At 45.1% G+C, this 19389-nt stretch overlaps 2 protein-coding genes and 1 pseudogene across 7 annotated transcripts in view; 2 read left to right on the forward strand and 1 right to left on the reverse strand.

Annotated features, from left to right (window-relative positions):
• Positions 1 to 14927, forward strand: part of angptl2b (angiopoietin-like 2b) — a 63870-nt gene extending 48943 nt beyond the window's left edge. For both annotated transcript variants that reach the window (XM_070862619.1, XM_070862620.1), the window contains exons 3-5: positions 6366 to 6559; positions 11261 to 11531; positions 14278 to 14927. In XM_070862619.1, coding sequence (XP_070718720.1) covers positions 6366 to 6559; positions 11261 to 11531; positions 14278 to 14477 — 665 coding nt within the window. In that variant the 3' untranslated portion in view covers positions 14478 to 14927. The remainder of the gene's footprint in view (positions 1 to 6365; positions 6560 to 11260; positions 11532 to 14277) is intronic.
• The window catches only part of LOC139232442 (ras-specific guanine nucleotide-releasing factor RalGPS1-like), a 1066646-nt gene that overhangs the window by 540661 nt on the left and 506596 nt on the right, over positions 1 to 19389 (reverse strand). The window lies entirely within an intron of this gene.
• On the forward strand, positions 19142 to 19342 carry LOC139233291 (U2 spliceosomal RNA; annotated as a pseudogene).

Below are 19389 nucleotides of genomic sequence, written 5' to 3' on the forward strand. Positions count from 1 at the left end.
AGAATTCGGGGGCATGCGCATTGCGTGCCGAAAACCGGATTTTGCGATGCCTTCCCGGGTCGGTACAGACCTGGGGAGGCCGGGATTTCAAAGCCATTGCTGTTACAGTCTCTAGGCCAAGGGACAAGGTGGCTCTTTGGTGGGATGTGGTCAGGACACGCTGTCAAAGGTGGGCGGACTGTGAACCGATAAAGGACCACGAGGCCGGAATGCTGGATTAATAATAAACATTTTAAGGAGTAATTTTGTTTAATGAGGTGCAAAGAGTATTCAGGTTTAGGTTACGTACTTGGTTGGGATTTTCAAAGACCACTTGGGATACATCAGATGTGGCTCAGAATTTCAGTCAAATGGCATGAGTTTGAAGGGGGTGCCTGAACCATGGCTGGCAGGTTCACTCTTCTCTGACTACAATTATTGAATGCACGGAGTGATTTCCAAGACTTCAGTACAGACCATAATTTTGTGGTGGGAAAAGTCCCTTTTAAAACCAAATGTTTTTGACATTTATCAAAGTACACGGAAGCCCTTGGTTATCCCAGAGAACTATGACATCCCAGTAAATTGCGTGGTCTAATGCCATGAGGTGCAGACTATTTTCCTGTAGCTTGCCAACACTACCATCGGACGTTTGTTTTCAGCCTGTAATGTTACGCAGCCCGTGTTCATTTTCCCAGTTTGCCCCCATGCAAACTGTAGGAGAGGATAATGCTACTCAGTACATGAAATGACAAATAGCGAGATGATAAAATGGAAACACATACAGAGTGCAATATTTGCTTTGGGTGGGACATGCATAACACTGGCCAAAAACGGCCATGGCAGAAATAGGTCCAATGCCCGAAATCTACTCCGTCATTCATTATTCTCTACATGGTAAATCTTTCTGACAATTTATTCCCCCAGTGCTGCACCACTTGTAAATGTGGACTTACACGGATACCAAAGAAAGTTTAATCATGTTACCAGCAGTACCAGTGGCCACCATGAATTATCTGAGGAGTTCAATAATGTTTCTCAATCACACAGGGATTGTGTATTATTGTGTGCCATCATTATCAAAGCCTGCAGTACCATCACAGCAGAACGACATAACATAAGAACATAAGAAATAAGAGCAGGAGAAGGCCATTTGGCCCTTCGAGTCTGCTCCGCCATTCAATAAGATCATGGCTGATTTGATCTTGGCCTCAACTCCATTTCCTGCCTGCTCCCCATAACCCTCGACTCTCTGTAGCTCAAAAATCTGTCCATCTCAGTCTTGAATATATTCAATAACCCAGCCTCCACAGCTCACTGGGGCCGAGAATTCCACAGATTTACAACCCTCAGAAGAAATTCCTCCTCATCTGAGTTTTAAATGAGCGACCCCTTATTTTGAAACTATGCCTAGTTCTAGATTCCCCCACGAGGGGAAACATCCTCTCTGCATCTACCCTGTCAAGCCCCCTCAGAATCTTATACATTTCAATAAGATCACCTCTCATTCTTCTAAACTCCAATGAGTATAGGCCCAACCTGCTCAACCTTTCCTCATAAGTCAACCCCTGTTGTCAATGTTATTGACAGCTGTTGATAATAGTGATCAATTTTATCTTTAAGGAGATTCACAATCCCAAGCTGCCATTGAAAAGTCTAAGGGCTGGCGATAAGGCCACAACACAGTAGCACTGATTCCCTGACTCGGGCTCCTTTTGAGCTTAGCTCCCCTAATGGGGCAGTTCAGGAAAGAATCACTAGGTTGATTTCTCAGATGAAGGGGTTGACTTATGAAGAAAGGTTGAGCAGGTCGGGCCGAGACTCATTGGAGTTTAGAAGAATGAGGGGTGATCTCTTACTGAAACATACAAGATAGTGAGGGGCTCGACGAGGGAGATGCAGAGAGGATATTTCCACTCAAAGGGGAAACTAGAACTAGGGGGCATAGTCTCAGAATAAAGTGTCGCCCATTTAGAACCGAGATGAGGAGAAATTTCTTCTCTCAGAGGGTCGTGAATCTTTGGAATTCTCTGCCTCGGAGAGCTGTGGAAGCTGGGACACTGAATATATTTATGGTGGAGATAGACAGATTCTTGAACTATAGGGGAGTCGAGGGTTATGGGGAGCGGGCGGAGAAGTGGAGTTGAAGCCAAGATCCGATCAGCCACGATCTTACTGAATGGCGGAGCAGGCTCGAGAGGCCAAATGGCCGACTCCTGCTCCTATTTCTTATGTTCCCCACTGGGGATGTGGGATCAGTGAACTATACAACAATAAAAAGAAAGATAATGTTACTTGGTGGGTGAGGCGAGAATGACGCTGTTACATTTAAGTGCAGTTGCCACACTGCGCAGCACAGAGAGGCAGAAGTTGCACCGTGCCCATTTGTACACTGCATCAGTGAGGAAAAATAAAATACTATTTGGTTGCACGGTGAAAAAGCAATAATTTAGTACAGTCCCCTGAACTATCACCAAGAGATCAAGGCACAAATAGGGTGTTTTCTTTGAAGAAATGTTTGGGTACATGATGTAGTTGAGGCTAGCTCAAAAACAATTAATATCAGACCCAATCTATTGTATGTGCATCTCGAGTTTATTATTGCTTTAGGTCTACTTAGTAAGTAATCCCATGATTGATTTATATAGATACCCATTGTTGATGTAAAAAATGACATTTGCAATACAGAGAGAACAATTTTAAAAGGTATTTAAATCTGGAATGACCTTTTACCAGACTCAATAGGATTATACAATGCCAATTTGGCACTCAATAAATAAAATTTTTTTTGACAATGATGCACTGGGCAGTGAGTTACCAAAAACAATCTGTCCATCGATTAAAGCTTTGACCCCACGACCATAATCCGAAGAACCAATTCTTAGCTGTTGCTTGGTCAGGGCTGTTCTTGGCTTGTTGTCAAGCTGCACCATCTCCCAAACCGGAACAGGAGCCAAAACAAACTTCACTCGCACTGTTCGGAGTTCTCCCAAGGAAAACCAGGCCTGTCGGCTGTACCTTCCAAACTTAGCATCATTATGCAGCAGACTGGTCTATTGGGCGAACTGATACTCCCTGTGTTAACACAACGAGAAACCAGGCAGTCGACTGCATCAAGAATAGTCCTCATACTTTCTGTTCTTTAACAAGTGTAAATCTGCTTAAACTGGTCTTGAAGGAGGGTACATCAATCTGTGCTCCTAAAGTTAGAAATACTGAAGGGGTGGGGGGGGGGGGGGGGGGCGGAGAAATTCATGTCGTTAGCGTCTCGCGTTAGTGCCCCCGGGGAGCAAACAATTTCTCGCTCGGGGCTCAGGGCTGCGACTGCGTCCCACGAAATTCCATGGGCGTTAGCGGAGGCACAAACCGGTAACGCCCCGCTCCTGCCGGGAGTACCCCGGGCCACTGCGTCGGCAATGATGACATCTCTGTGGGCAGCGACCCGTTTTCACCCCAGAGCATCTCCACTCTACATGCTCAAGCCCCACATTTACCTTCTCAGTAGACACTCAGAACCTTCTCCTCCCTTCTGCAGGAGGAGAGAGAGAGAGAGAAGGAAGACTGGGCAAAGCCACTCAATATCCTGCCCTTAACCCAAATACAGCAAGACGCACTGCAGCAACTCGCCAAGATTTCTTCGGCAGCACCTCCCAAACCCCGTGTCCTCTACCAGCTAGAAGGACAAGAGCAGCAGGCGCCTGAGAATACCTCTACCTCCACATTCCCCTCCAAGTCACACACATCGTCGCTGGGTCTAGATCCTAGAACTCCCTCCCTAACAGCACTGTGGGAGTTCCTTCGCCACACGGACTGCAACGGGTCAAAGCTGCGGCTCACCGCCATCTCTTCTCCAGGGCAATTAGGGATGGGCAATAAATGTGGGGCTTGCCAGCGACGCCCACATCCCATGAATGAATTTAAAAAAATAAGTGGTGCTTCCAGCGCATTGACTGTTGGAGATGACGAGGTTCGCAGCTCTGCTGAGCACGGTGACTAGCTAGCAATTATACCCCTCATGTATCACCAGCATTTGCACCATCAGCCAACGTGAAGACCTCAACCAGCATGATGAAACCTTTCATGTACGAATGAATGGTCAACCTCTCGTTGCCATCCAAACTCTTGTCCCTTCCCTCATCAGCAGCGCACGTTCCCTGAAAAACCTCCTGAAGACACCTCGGAGGACGGCATCTCTCCCGAGGACCCATCGTCATGAACTACACCCCTCCCGGGCACCAGCGCAGACAGAGGCACCCAGGAAAGTAAAGGGGCCTGCACCCGGTGACACACGAGGGAAGGGGGACGCTGCAAGGGCGAGTTAAAATTGTTAGTACATCTGATGACTAGAATCTTTCAGCAAGCCGGCATGAAGCACTGCCAGGAAAACAGACGGCCAGATGTAGAGTGAAGCGCCTTTTTCTGTGCTTCGACCTCAGAAGACCAGTCTACGGTACCAGTATGCACTTTCCATTTCCCACATCGAGACTTGCTGCCTGGCCAGTTTCTGTTGGCCCTGCTGGATTTATGAGGCTGTTGAAATGTGCTCGTTTTAACTGGCAATAGAATGTTTTCTCAAAAGAAAAGTTGCGGGGAGAAACTTTCAGCGCACAATGTTGTTTTTGAAAAAGCCACCGCTGGTTTAAAACCGTCTACCAGAACCTGGCAACAGTTTCCCAAACCCCGCGGGGGGGGCCAATGAAAACCTGACCATGTTGCACATCCAGCCACACCATCCACCCTTTGACGGAGGCCAGCTCGTCACTGCCAATTTGTGCTCACTAAGAACTGATTCAGCTCAAACTCATTCCATGTCAGATGTTGACAGCCAGCAGCGAGAGGGAGAAGAAGATCTTCATCCCATTGGACTGGGCTGGACCGGAACCCAGGTTCACAAGAATGGAAGAACAACGCAGTAACCCTTGTTCCGTCCAAGTCCACTTGCGCTACATTAATGTCTGAACTGAAGCCGCAGGAGCGTGGCTGCAACAGTGAACGGCCGCAGTGAAGATCAGGTTGCAGCGTAACTCAAGGAATTCAACATAAACGGAGCCCAAAGCACTCTGATCTGTTCAGTAGTTATGAGATTATCGGGCAATAGTCTTACTACTGTGCTGTCACACAAAGACATCTTCACCAGTGCAGCAAGAATGTGGGCTGGAGTGAGTGACAGTAAATGCATTGAAGAAAGAAAATTGAAGAAAAGAAAGGGAAAGAAAGGAAAAGAAAGAAAATTAAGAAAAGGAAGAAAGGGAAAGAGAAAGAAAGGAAATGAAAGGAGGAAGGAAGGAAGGAAGAAAGGAAAGAAAGGCTTGCATTTATATAGCGCCTTTCACGACCACCAGACATCTCAAAGCACTTTACAGCCAATGAAGTACTTTTGGAGTGCAGTCACTGTTGTAATGTGGGAAACGCGGCAGCCAACTTGCGCACAGCAAGCTCCCACAAACAGCAATGTGATAATGGCCAGATAATCTGTTTTTGTTTTGTTGATTGAGGGATAAATATTGGCCAGGACACTGGGGATAACTCCCCTGCTCTTCTTCCAAATAGCGCCATGGGATCTATGACGTCCATCTGAGGGGGCAGACGGGGCCTCGGTTTAACGTTTCATCCGAAAAAAAGCACCTCCGACAGTGCAGAGCTCCCTCAGCACTGCACTGGGAATGTCAGCTGAGATTTTTGTGCTCAAATCCCTGGAGTGGGACTTGAACCCACAACCTTCTGACTCCGAGGCGAGTGTGCTACCCACTGAGCCACAACTGACACTTCATACTGGCGCGGTTTTAGTTTGGATTGTAGGAGAGCAGGGCATGTGTGCACTGACCATTTATGCTGCTAAATCTTGCTCCCTTGACTTGCGGAGTCATAAAAAAAAAACCTGGGTCACTGAGTCTGCTGCCAAGAGAAAGGAACCACATTGTGTGTAAATGGGGGGGGGGGCAGCTCACAGGCACCAGTATCCCACAATCCAAACCACAGCGGGACCAGTATAATGAAGGACCTGATGTTCCAGTCCTGAACTCCAATTGAGGGCGTGGAAGATGCCTGTGCGTGGATTTTTTTAACGTGTGGTGACCGTTGCACATCAGCCACCGCACGGGCTTGACAGAGCTAGGTATGTATCCAGTGGCAAGGGTTAACCAGGACGACTGGAGACTAGCTCTGCTGCACGGACCTAGTGCGCACACATATCGCAGTGCTGCCTCGGAGCAGCAGAGTAATACATCATGCGTCACATGGTGTAACACGCCTGTATTCAGGTATCATGGGACCCGCGGTGAATAAACTACAGGAGATCTATTGGAATATCTCTCTACGTGAACATTGATCGATCTTCCTAAAAAAATGTTAAATTGCACTGCATTTTTTCAATTGCTGTTCTCCAGGGCCGTGGAAAGATTGTTTAGAAGCAGCAGAGGGTGGCAATGTAGCCACTGGTATCTACTTGCTGAAACCGGAAAACACAAATCGCCTCATGCAGGTCTGGTGTGATCAAACACACGACCCCGGTGGTTGGACAGTCATCCAAAGACGACAGGATGGGTCAGTCAACTTCTTCCGCAACTGGGAGACCTATAAGGTTAGTGCAGTAGCATTATGCCCACAGTAAGTTGGGTGTGTTTTTTTTTTAAATCAAAAAGGAGTCTTGGGCAGTTCCTCATCATCATAGGCAGTCCCTCGAATCGAGGATAACTTGCTTCCACGTCAAAAAGTTCACAGGTGTTTCAATGAAGGACCTGATATTCCAGGTTCTGAACTACATCCTGAAGGGTGGAAGATGCCTGTGCGTGGATTTTTTAAACGTGTGGTGACCGTTGCACACCAGCCACCACACGGGCTTGACAGAGCTCGGTCTTGGTCCAGTGACAAGGATTAACCAAAACGACTGGAGACCAGCTCTGCTGCATGGACCTAGTGCACACACATATTGCAGTAACTTGGGCAGTTAAGGGGAAGCTAGATCGGTACATGAGGGAGAAAGGAATAGAAAGATGTGTGGATGGGGATGAGATAAAGTAGGATGGGGAGGAGGCTAATGTGGAGCATAAATGATTTAGACGAAGGAATTGAATGTAATATCTCCAAGTTTGCAGATGACAATAAGCTGGGTGGCAGTGTGGGCTGTGAGGAGGATGCTAAGAAGCTGCAGGGTAACTTGGACAGGTTAGGTGAGTGGGCAAATGCATGGCAATTGCGGTATAATGTAGATAAATGTGAGGTTATCCACTTTGGTGGTAAAAACAGGAAGGAAGATTATTATCTGAATTGTGACAGATTAGTAAAAGGGGAGGTGCAACGAGACCTGGGTGTCATGGTACATCATTGAAGGTTGGCATACAGGTACAGCAGGCAGTTAAGAAAGCAAATGGCATGTTGGCCTTCATAGCGAGAGGATTTGAGTATAGGAGCAGGGAGGTATTACTGCAGTTGTACAGGGCCTTGGTGAGACCACACCTCGAGTATTGTGTGCAGTTTTGGTCTCCTAATCTGAGGAAGGACATTCTTGCTATTGAGGGAGTGCAGCGAAGGTTCACCAGACTGATTCCCAGGATGGCAGGACTGGATTGACTAGGCTTACATTCTCTGGAATTTGGAAGAATGAGAGGGGATCTCATAGAAGTATATACAATTATGACGGGATTGGACAGGTTAGATGTTGGGGAAGTCCAGAACCAGAGGACATAGTCTAAGGATAAGGGGTAAGCCATTTAGGACCGAGATGAGGAGAAACTTTTTCACCCAGAGAATTGTGAACCTGTGGAATTCTCTACCACAGAAAGTTGTTGAGTCAGTTCGTTAGATATATTCAAAAGGGAGTTAAGATGTGGCCCTTACGGCTAAAGGGATCAGGGGTATGGAGAGAAGGCAGGAGTGGGGTACTGAAGTTACGTGATCAGCCATGATCATATTGAATGGTGGTGCAGGCTCGAAGGGCCTGAATGTTTCTAAACACCAGCATGGACCTGTGGGGCTGAATGGCTTGTTTCTGTGCTGTAAATACGATGCAATATGGAATGGAAATTGCTGAAGAGCCTGCTATATAACTCAGAACACTGGGTGTTGATAACATTACATTTTGCACCTTGTTTGACCCACTGGAGTTTTTCTTATTTTTCCGAAAGCAAAAAAAAAGTTTTCCCCCTAAATACGAGTTAATAGGCGAGTGTACTGATTAACGGGTATTTTATCAATCGCAGCACTGGTCTACCATACCAGCCCAATGGCAATGTCCAAAATTGTTTGAGTGATATTAGAATGCGTTAATTCAACACACAGCCAAGGGAATGTTTTGGGAATTTTCACGATTTGCAGACCAGCTCTGCTGCACGGATCTAGTGCACACAAATATCGCAGTAACTTGGGCAGTTAAGGGCAAGCTAGGTCAGTAATGTGGTACTTGCCAAACCTCTTAGTCATATATAAATTGGGTTTAACAGGAGTAGCGTGGTAAGAGAACGTTGGATTTGTTAAATCGGTTTGGAACGTGTGCAGAAGTGTACAAGATAAGCACAGATAAGGTGACTCTTACCATCGATTACCAGGATAGTAGAACAAGAGGCACAATTCAATAGTCACTTTCAAAAGGGAATTGGATTCATCATTGAAAAAGAATAATTTGCAATTAAAAAGCAGGGGAGTGGGATTAATTGGATAGCTCTTTCAAAGAGCTGGTGCAGACAGGATGGGCTGAATGGCTTTCTGTGCTCTATGGTTCTACCTCCTTTTTTAGCATTCGAATAGCTTTTGCATCATGTTTAGTGCGGAAATGGAGGCCAGTGTTAGTGGGATTCGAAAGTCAACCTGATGCCTCGGTTTCTGACTGTGGGCTTTGGAGCTAGCAGGGGAACTCAAAACGGTCACCATCTCAATCAAAGGGTCACATCTTCCTGGAGCTGGCTTGCTCCTGCATTCAGGAGTTTCTTGTTTTTTTTTCCCATACATACGGCCCAAGTTTCCACACGATAAAAAACGGGCACCCCTCCGAGCTGGGTGCCCGTTTTTCGCGCCTAAAAAAAACCTCGCGATTCTGGAGCGTTCTGCAGCTCCTTGTCTGCCTGGCGCGGCGCCCAGGGGGGCGGAGCCTACACTCGCGCCGATTTTGTAAGTGGGAGGGGGCGGGTACTATTTAAATTAGTTTTTTTCCTGCCGGCAATGCTGCGCGTGCGCGTTGGAGCGTTCGCGCATGCTCAGTGTGAAAAAAACATTGGCACTCGGCCATTTTTGTAGTTCTTTGTAGCTCTTTAATTTTTGAAAATTTTTTTTTAATAAAAGCACATTGCCATCAGCACTTGCAGCCTTCTCACTGTCTCCTTCCTCCTCCTCCCCCCCCCCCCCCCCCCCCCCCCCCGCGGGAAGAACGGGCGCCTCCTCCCCCCCCCCCCCCCCGCGGGAAAGAACGGGCGCCTCCTACCCCCCCCCCCCCGCGGGAAGAACGGGCGCCTCTTCCCCACCCCCCCCCCCCCCCCACGGGAAGAACGGGCACCTCAGGCTTCCTGCAGCATTCTCCCTGGCTGAAGCACTTTCACACAGGTAGGAAGATGGTTTATTTAATCTTTTCTTTGCTTATAAATGTTTATTCAGGTTGGATTTATTTGTATAATATTTGTAGAAGTATAAATAAGGATTTATTGTAGAATTTAATGAGTTCCCTTCCCCCCCCTCCCCGTTCTGGACACCTAATTTGTAACCTGCGCCTGATTTTTTTAATGTGTAGAACAGGTTTTTTCAGTTCTACAAAAATCTTCACTTGCTCCATTCTAACTTAGTTTGGAGTACATTTTCACTGTGGAAACTTTGAAATCAGGCATCAGTGGCCGGACACGCCCCCTTTTGAAGAAAAAATTCTGTTCCAAAGTAGAACTGTTCCAACTGACTAGAACTGCAGAAAAAAAAATGTGGAGAATTGCGATTTCTAAGATAGTCCGTTCTCCACCAGTTGCTCCTAAAAATCAGGCGCAAATCATGTGGAAACTTGGGCCCATACTGTGGCTTCTGTCCAGCAATCAGCAGGCGAGTTTAAAAGAAGAGCAAAGAGAAACAACTACAGATACACTCCGCACGAGGTTAGATGCAAGCTAACTGTGGCAGCACAGGAGTGATCAATGGAGGCTGAAGCCACCATTCTGGAGTGGAACCCACATTTAGTGACCACTGCTGAGAATTTACTGTTAGCAATATTAGTGGGGAAATGCAATATTAGTACTCGTTGGGCCAAATGGCCTGTTTCTGTGCCGTATATCCTATGCAATGCTAACGAATCTTCTGATTTATTTAATTTTCTATTTCAGTAGGGGCCTTAAATTAAAAGGATTGGCTTTGTGTTAATACAGCGGTCAGAGAAATGCCACAAGAATGCAGTAAGAGTTTGGCCACCATTTGAGCAACAATTCTACCATCACAAAGTGACAGAACTCTGTTTCTTCAGGTCCCAGCTTAAGGTCTGAAATGGGGAAATTTGGAGTCCTGTCAGGGACTGGCAGAGGCACGATGGACCAAATGGTCTCTTTCTGTGCTTTGAGATTCAATGATTCACCATGCCATCTAACGGCCACTTCAATGAACCAATGACCATTGTCTCCATTACCCGATCCAATTGACCTGTTTAAGTGTTGATCACTCTTAGTGTGAAGAAATTTTTGCTCGTAACTGCTCTAAATGTTCTTTCCAGTAGTTTGACCCTGTGCCTCTTGTTCTACTATCCTGGCAATAGATACCTTATTACCTCATCTGTGCTATTATCTTGTACACTTCTGTACAGTTCCTTCTCACCCACGTTCCAAACCGATTAACAAATCCAACGTTCCCTTACCACTACCCCTGTTAAACCCAATTTATAGGTAACTAAGAGGTTTGGAAAGTACAACATTAATTTTATCCGTTTCAGCCTTTTTAAAATATTTATAAAATACAAGATGACTCACTGAATGTGCAGTAACCCATAATCAATCACACTTGCTCAATACAAGGAACAAAGAGTAGACATAAACAAATATAAAAATGACAAAATTAAACCCCAGTCAGAACCTCACAGACTACATAGAGTTGTAAAATATATTTAATATGAACGTATGACAAATATCCCGTGAAAGTGTAACGGTAATGCCTTAAGGGCAGTCAGGGTCTGATAACTGGCCATATGGCCTCCCCTTGCAGTGGAATTAACAATGCGTTTTTGATTTTTGTTTTGGGTTTTCCCCATCGACAAATTAAATGCAAGCTCCGAGTGGTAAGCTGAATTCATGTTATTTAAGCGTCATGTTTTTCCAATATTTTTTCACAGCAAGGGTTCGGCAACATCGATGGGGAGTACTGGCTTGGTTTGGAAAATATTTACTGGTTGACAAGCCAAGGAAATTACAAGCTGCTGATCACCATGGAGGACTGGCAAGGGCGCAAGGTGTTTGCTGAATATGCCAGTTTCAGACTGGAGTCCGAGACTGACTACTACAAGCTTCGGGTGGGGCGCTACCATGGAAACGCTGGCGATTCCTTTACTTGGCACAATGGAAAACAGTTTACTACACTGGACAGAGACCGTGATGCATACACAGGTAATGGCAAGTTCACTCAAAGCCTCGCTCAAAACCGACTGTGGCACTTTCAATCATAAGAACATAAGAAATAGGAGCAGGAGTAGGCCATTTGGCCCTTCGAGCCTGCTCTGCCATTTAATATCATTGTTGACCTGATCCTGGCCTCAACTCTTCACTGCCCGCTCCCCATAAGCCTTCACTCCCTTATCGCTCATAAATCTGTATATCTCCGCCTTAAATATATTCAATGACCCAGCCTCCACAGCTCTGAGGCAGAGAATTCCACAGATTTCCAACCCACAGAAGAAATCCCTCCTCATCTCAGTTCTAAATAGGTGACCCCTTATTCTAAGACTATGTCCCCTAGTTCTGGATTCCCCCACGAGGGGAAACATCCTCTCTGCATCTACCTTGTTGAGCCTCCTCAGTATCTTATGTGTTTCAATAAGATCAATTCCCATTCTTCTAAACTCCAATGTGTATAGGCCTCAACCTGCTCAATCTTTGTTTAAAGTACGTCAAAAAATGTTAGTATTAATTCACCCCATCTTTTATGTCACGATGTAGATTTTCTTCTTTGTTTCTGGATTCTCATGGTGTTGGAATGAGAGCGCATTGCACCATTTCCTACTCTTACTAATTCCTTTCTGCGGCCTCATAACTATGGAAGTCCTGACCCTCACTCTTCTTTTGTTCCTACAATCTATATGAACATAATAAATAGGAGCAGGAATAGGCCATACGGCCCCTCGAGCCTGCTCCGTCATTCAATAAGATCATGGCTGATCCGATCATGGACTCAGCTCCATTCCCCACCCGCTCCCCATAACCCCTTATCCCCTTATCATTTAAGAAACTGTCTATTTCTGTCTTAAATTTATTCAATGTGCCAGCTTCCACAGTTCTCGGAGGCAGCGAATTCCACAGATTTACAACCGTCAGAAGAAATTTCTCCTCATCTCTGTTTTAAATGGGCGGCCCCTTATTCGAAGATTATGCCCTCTAGTTCTAGTCTCCTCTCTGCATCCACCTTGTCAAGCCCCCTCATAATCTTATACGTTTCGATAAGATCACCTCTCATTCTTCTGCATTCCAATGAGTAGAGGCCCAACCTACTCAACCTTTCCTCATAAGTCAACCCCTCATCTCCGGAATCAACCTTGTGAACCTTCTCTGAACTGCCTCCAAAGCAAGTATATCCTTTTGTAAATATGGAAACCCGAACTGCACGTAGTATTCCAGGTGTGGCCTCACCAATACCCTGTATAGCTGTAGTAAGACTTCCCTGCTTTTATACTCCATCCCCTTTGCAATAAAGGCCAAGATACCATTGGCCTTCCTGATCACTTGCTGTACCTGCAGACTATCCTTTTGCGTTTCATGCACAAGTACCCCCAGGTCCCGCTGTACTGTGGCACTTTGCAATCTTTCTCCACTTCAATAATAACTTGCTCTTTAATTTTTTTCTGCCAAAGTGCATGGCCTCACATGGAGTTGATAAATCGAAGCTTGTTGTCAGCTAATCACTACTTCATTTCCCTCCCCTTCCACTGTTATCACCCTGCAACAAAATAACAAGATTTGCAGAACACAAGTCTAAATACAGAATACAGATAATATTTTGTTAGCGCTACTAAATAGCCTGCAGCAATGCCCAAAACCAGTGGATGAATATTGATATATAGATCACAATGGAGTTGAGAGACTTCAGAAGCTTGCTCTACAGTGCCACTGAATTGCCAGAGCCTGGAATTGCAGTGTGACAGTTGGCATTGCAAAATTGACTGGCAAACGGTTGCCAATGAGAAATGTTGGCACAAAAGCATGACTAGAAATCATGGCGGGTTTGTGGATGGAAGTGCGTGCTCCATGCAAGACTTAAAAAAAAAAGAACACAGATATTTAATGAAAACAACACACACTGGGTCTGAATTTGTGTTCGGAGGCTTCCCATAGGCAGATGCCTCTGAATGGCAATAAATCTACGTACCTACCCAATGGTCCTGGATCTACGGAGACTCGTTCCTGGGCCTCTACACGTACACCTGTGTAAAGGTCCACATATCCCAGGAGCGCAGGCAGTTTGCAAGCGCCACTGGGATCACATGGACCGGCCCAACCAATCAGAAAGGGGATTCCTATTACGCTTACAGGGATTCCATTTACGTACGGAATCCCCATAAGCTTAAGAGGAATCACCCAAAAAATACATTTCAACAACCTTGAAATTGAAATAATCACCATGTTTAAAATTAACATACAATTTAATTAAACATTTAAAGCAAAAATGTTATCTTTTGAAAAATAAATGTAAACATTTTTTTTTAAGGGGGCAAAAATGACAAACTTATTTTACAGGTGTTTAAATGTTAAAATGATTTAAAAAATGTATTTTAATATTTATTTTTACCCTTAAACTGGGAAAAGGCCTTGCATCTGCTTTTACCAGGCGTAAGAGTTTCACGAGCCTTCGCTGGGCAAATGGCCCAACTCTCCAACAGCGGATGTCCATTTCCCGGAGATGCGGAGGATTGGTCAAGAAGATTTTTGACAGATCGCAAGTTCCGGGTTTTCGCGCATGCGCAGCCCATGCGTAAACCCGGAACTTGCGGGGCGCTTACGGCCGCGTACATACAGTGCCCCGGAAAATCTGGGCCAGTGTTTCTTTACGGAGCAAAAATAAGATTTGTTTTAACGCCACACTTGAACGATGACTTTGCAAACCTCTTTAAACATTTGTAACGTTGTGTTTTTCTTCTTATAGGTAACTGTGCACACTATCAGAAGGGTGGCTGGTGGTACAATGCCTGTGCACATTCAAATCTCAATGGTGTGTGGTACCGAGGTGGACATTATCGCAGCAAGTACCAGGATGGCGTGTACTGGGCCGAGTTCAGAGGGGGCGCTTACTCCCTGAAGTCAATTGTTATGATGATTAGGCCCAACCCCAACACTTTCCATTGAAAAGAACTAGGTGTCTTTGACACTACAAAGCAGAACTGAACTGAACAATAGCGCCCTGTATATGAAATCAGCCTTACATCAACATATATACCGAGATGAAAAGAACAATACTGCTATGTATTTATTTCCTTCAAAATAAGAACTTGTAATGTCATGTATACAAACTTTTTTTTTTCTTGCGTAACAGCAATTGCTGGTGAAAATGCTGAGTTCGGAGTATTTGTGCTTAAAGTCATTTAAAAAAAAACAGCAGTATTGTACTAAAAGTCACTTGTGTTTGGGAGATTATTTTGCTTCTGGTCGATGAACACCAGAACTCAGTACTTGCTCTCGCACGAGGCAGGACTTCAAGGGCTGTTTGCAAGCGAAGAATAAGAATGAGAGGTGTAAACGTTGCTTAAGAGTTGTAAGGTGCCTTTTATAATATTAAAATTATTCAACCTGAAAGCATGCATTGAAAGAAGCAGTCCTCTGACAATGAATTGCAAGCCTATGACTTTTTTTGGTGCATTGCAGGATTTAATTTTGTTCTGTAATTCCGACGCAGGAAAGGAGTGCTGATGTATCTACGGGTACTTGATGTACTCTAGAGTTGGCTCTGAGGATTTCCGCAGATATTAGCATCTCTCTAGACTGTAAAACAAGAGTGTACGCTAAATGCTTCCAGTTTGTACGGGATATATTATATATATAAAAAAAAACACAAAATGGTCAAGTGCACCTGAACCAATTTCTCTCCAATTCTCCTTAATAATGAGTTGATCTCTGCTTCTAATAGACACTCTCGGGCATAAATTTCCAGCATTTTGGATGGGAAGAACTTTTTTTATTAGAGAGAGAAGTGAATTAGAGGATAAACTTGCATCTTTAGAATTCCCGCCACAGAGCTTTGCGTGTCAGGAACATATACCGGGAATTCAAATGCATGCCATCTTCTAGCCGTTAATATTAATAGACCAATATTTATGGGATCGCGTCCCAGGATTTCCAGTACGTAATCCTGGCATGCTGGGAGCACTAAAGACGACATTTTACACAACATCGAGCAGGCAAGGAGAACACTGACATTTTTTGAAGACAATCCATTGCCCACTGCGCTACGAGACAATAGCGCATCACAGCGCTCAAAAAGGAAAACAATTATAATTTGATGAGGACAGCACTTTGGCCCTGAAATGCCACGTGGGATGTCAGTGTACAAAACGGGTGAAATTCTGCCCTCCGTCATTTGAGTGGAGCAGTTAACATTTACATTGTAAACCTACTGAAGTTCATCTGTTTATTTTAAATGAAATGGTCTATTCCTTTAAAATAACGGAAGAGTGGAATTTCAAACACATTAAGCGTTCATAACGGAATATCCCACCACGTAATCTCCAGCCTTTACTTTCATTTTCTTGGGGGGGGGGGGCAGCTTGAAAACTCAAACAATGGGTGTGTGTCTGTTACGTGTGCGTGTATGTGTGTGTGTGTACTAATTCCTTGTTTTCTATCTTCTGTCCATTTACATTGTAGAACCTTATACAGGTAAAATAAATATAGCCACAAAACAACCCCTAGGGGTCTTTCATCTGGGGGGGGGGGTTGGGTTGCACACCCTTGTTATTTATGCAGTTACTTATAGTACTTTATAACATTTCTACTGCGTTCTGTTGTGTACATCTTCTCTGTGTCTTACTAACTGTAACAGTCTGTAAAATACAGTTTGCGATTCCAACCTTGAGCCTTCATTGTAGAGTTAAAAGAACTAAATGCCATTGGCAGAAATAGTTTTGTCTTTTGTAATGTTGTCTTGACAGTTCCGGTATAACCTTTAAAAGCTGCAATAAACATACTTAAAGTACATTTGCTAGTGTTATTTACACGGAACATATAGGACAGATCAGCCTGCAGAAAGCCAATTGTAATGCAAGTCTGTCTTTCTCGTGTCCCAACCTCTGGTCTGGTTTAATAATTCTTCTTCTTCTTCTTCTTCTTCTTCTTAGGCAGTCCCTCATATCGAGGATGACTTGCTTCCACACCAAAAAGGGATGTGTTCACAGACGTATCAATGTGGACCTGGCAATCCAGGTGCCAAACTACATCGTGAAGGGTGGAAGATGCCTGTACGTGGATTTTTTTTAAACGTGTGGTGGCTGTTGCACACCAGCCACCACACGGGCTTCACGGAGCCAGGTCTTGGTCCAGTGGCAAGGGTTAACCAAGACGACTGGAGACCAGCACTGCTGCACAGACCTAGTGCGCACACATATCGCAGTGTGGGCAGGTCCATGCTGACCCTGGGCCCTTGGTTCTTCTGGGCCCCGAACTCAAGCCTCTCCTGGGACCCCACCACGTCACTCGTAGGCCCCAATCTCTCGCCGCTCCTCCGCCACGACCTCTCGCCGCACCTGGGCCACGCCGAAGTTCCTGCCCAACGCTCCAGTCGGCTTTCTTTCTTGAGCCTCCCCTTAAATGCATCGATACTATTAAACTACACAATTATTGTTTTATATCTGAACAGCCCTACCACCTGATTTAGTTCAGCAGTGACCAGCGATCAAACGGATACCGCCTGCTCAGCGACACAATTGCTTAACGAGTTGATCCATCAGGAGACAAAGCACCAGTCTTGTAGAAACATAGAAAATGGGTGCAGGAGTAGGCCATTCAGCTATTCAATATGATCATGGCTGATCATGCACTTCAGTATCCCATTCCTGCTTTCTCTCAATACCCCTTGATCTCTTTAGCCGTAAGGGCCACATCTAACTCCCTTTTGAATATATCTAACAAACTGGCCTCAACAACTTTCTGTGGTAGAGAATTCCACAGGTTCACCACTCTCTGCGTGAAGAAGTTGCTCCTCATCTCGGTCCTAAATGGCTTACCCCTTATCCTTAAGACTGTGACCCCTGGTTCTGGACTTCCCCAACATCGGGAACATTCTTCTTGCATCTAACCTGTCCAATCCCGTCAGAATTTTATATGTTTCTAGGAGATCCCCTCTCATTCTTCTAAATTCCAGTGAATATAAGCCTGTGTGTGCTAATCTAAGTGGTATTGGCATACGGCTGGGAGTGCAACAAGCCAGGCTGCCGTGTCAGATATGGAAGGGTTTATGCACAGGAGAAACTTCAGAGATCAAATCAGCAGAAACGGCAGCACAGAACGAATTGGTGCCTATACATTAGCAATGCTGCATTTACACTGTGGCGACTAATTTCACAGCAGTTCCATCTAATCTCACAGCAGTTCCACCGAGCTCCTCTCCCAACAGTTACATTGGAAATGTTTAGCGAGCACCTGCACTGTCTAAACATTTTAATTCATTGCCTGTCGGTTTAAAAGGAATCCCTGAATACTTTTTTTAAAAAAAAACAGGTTTGACAATAAAAATTGAATTTACAGTCGATCGGGTATCAAACCGCTCAGCTGTCTCTCATTCCATCTCTCCAAAGTGCGGTCAGGCCCTTGAGACTTACAGCAGCATCGATGCAAACTGGAAACCGATGGCAAAGTTATAGCATAAGTGCACCCTAAAATATCCCACTGCACGCAAGAGTCTTGTCCATATTCTTTCATTTGCCAGACAGACTGTATTTAATCCTTGAAATCTTATATTTATTATAGTCACCATGTACACAAGACAAAATGTGGAATGATATTGCCTGTAGCTACAATGATGCTCAAAGACCCCTCCCTCAATAACAACTTACATTTATATACAGCCTTTAACGTAGTAAAATGTCCCAAGGCGCTTCACGGGAGCGCTGCTGAAAAAATGTGACAGGACGGAAAGTTCAAAACAAACAACAGGACAGAAAGTTCCAAAACCAACTTCCTATTAAAGTGTCCCTAAAAGTAACTATATTTCATTTAATACAATTGTTCACAAATGCGACTTTTCTTTTTCAAACACTTCTTCAATCCAAACCATTTTTTTCCCCCCACAAAGTATATTACCTCAGCGTGAAATAGGAGGCTCTGTCAGAGCCAGTCAGCATTTTGCTGGGACAAGAGAACTAACTTGCGATGATATTTATTCACACTTTTCCTCGCGTTTTTCTCTCATGTCCCGACTGAGAATTCCCAAGTAAAACCTTGAGTGCAGAACGCAGAGGGGAAAAAAAAAAACAGGGCGAGTTGTCAGAAACGGCAGTAAATCAGATTGTGGAAGCATGGTGTTTCCTGGCCGGATTTCCAAATGGGGTGGCAGAGTCCATGTGGACAGGAAGTAAGACACAATCAAAGATGCCAGAGTTTCTCTGGCGTTTACCAGGTGTACTAGCATCGCTTCTCGGCTCGAGTATCGTCGCCTAGAGCATGCAAAACCTCGGCCTTTTGGCTAAGATCATGCGTAGCTGACCTGACAGGGGAGTAACCATGACCCCAAGGTGGTTCTCCCTGGATCAGGAAGGTGGTTCTCGTATGCTTTTTGGAAATAGGTGGGTGGAGTGGATTGACCCATCCACCTCCACGGAGGTGTGTGGGGGGCCTGACCCATCCACCTCCATGGCACGAACCTGGTATTGCAGTACTTCCAGGAACGGTGCAGTGGCTCTCGGCCTTTTGGCTAGGAGCATTGGCGCAGAGTGATCCTTGATGTGTGCAAGGTGACCTCTGGCGTTTGTGATTTGACAAAGAATTGGAAAGATTGGCTACGAATATTTTTTTTTTAAAAAATCGCTTCTCGGCCTTTTGGCTAAGATCATGCGTAATTGACCTGACAGGGGAGTAACCATGAACCCAACGTGGTTCTCCCTGGATCAGGAAGGTGGTTCTCCTATCTTTTTGGAAATAGGAGGTGGGTGGGGTGGATTGACCCATCCACCTCCATGGCACGAACCTGGTATTGCAGTACTTCCAGGAACGGTGCTTGGGCTCTGGGCCTTTTGGCTAAGAGCATTAGCGCAGGGTGATCCTTGATGTG

The sequence above is a fragment of the Pristiophorus japonicus genome, chromosome 20 (genome assembly GCF_044704955.1).
Source record: "Pristiophorus japonicus isolate sPriJap1 chromosome 20, sPriJap1.hap1, whole genome shotgun sequence".
Lineage (NCBI taxonomy): Eukaryota > Metazoa > Chordata > Chondrichthyes > Pristiophoridae > Pristiophorus > Pristiophorus japonicus.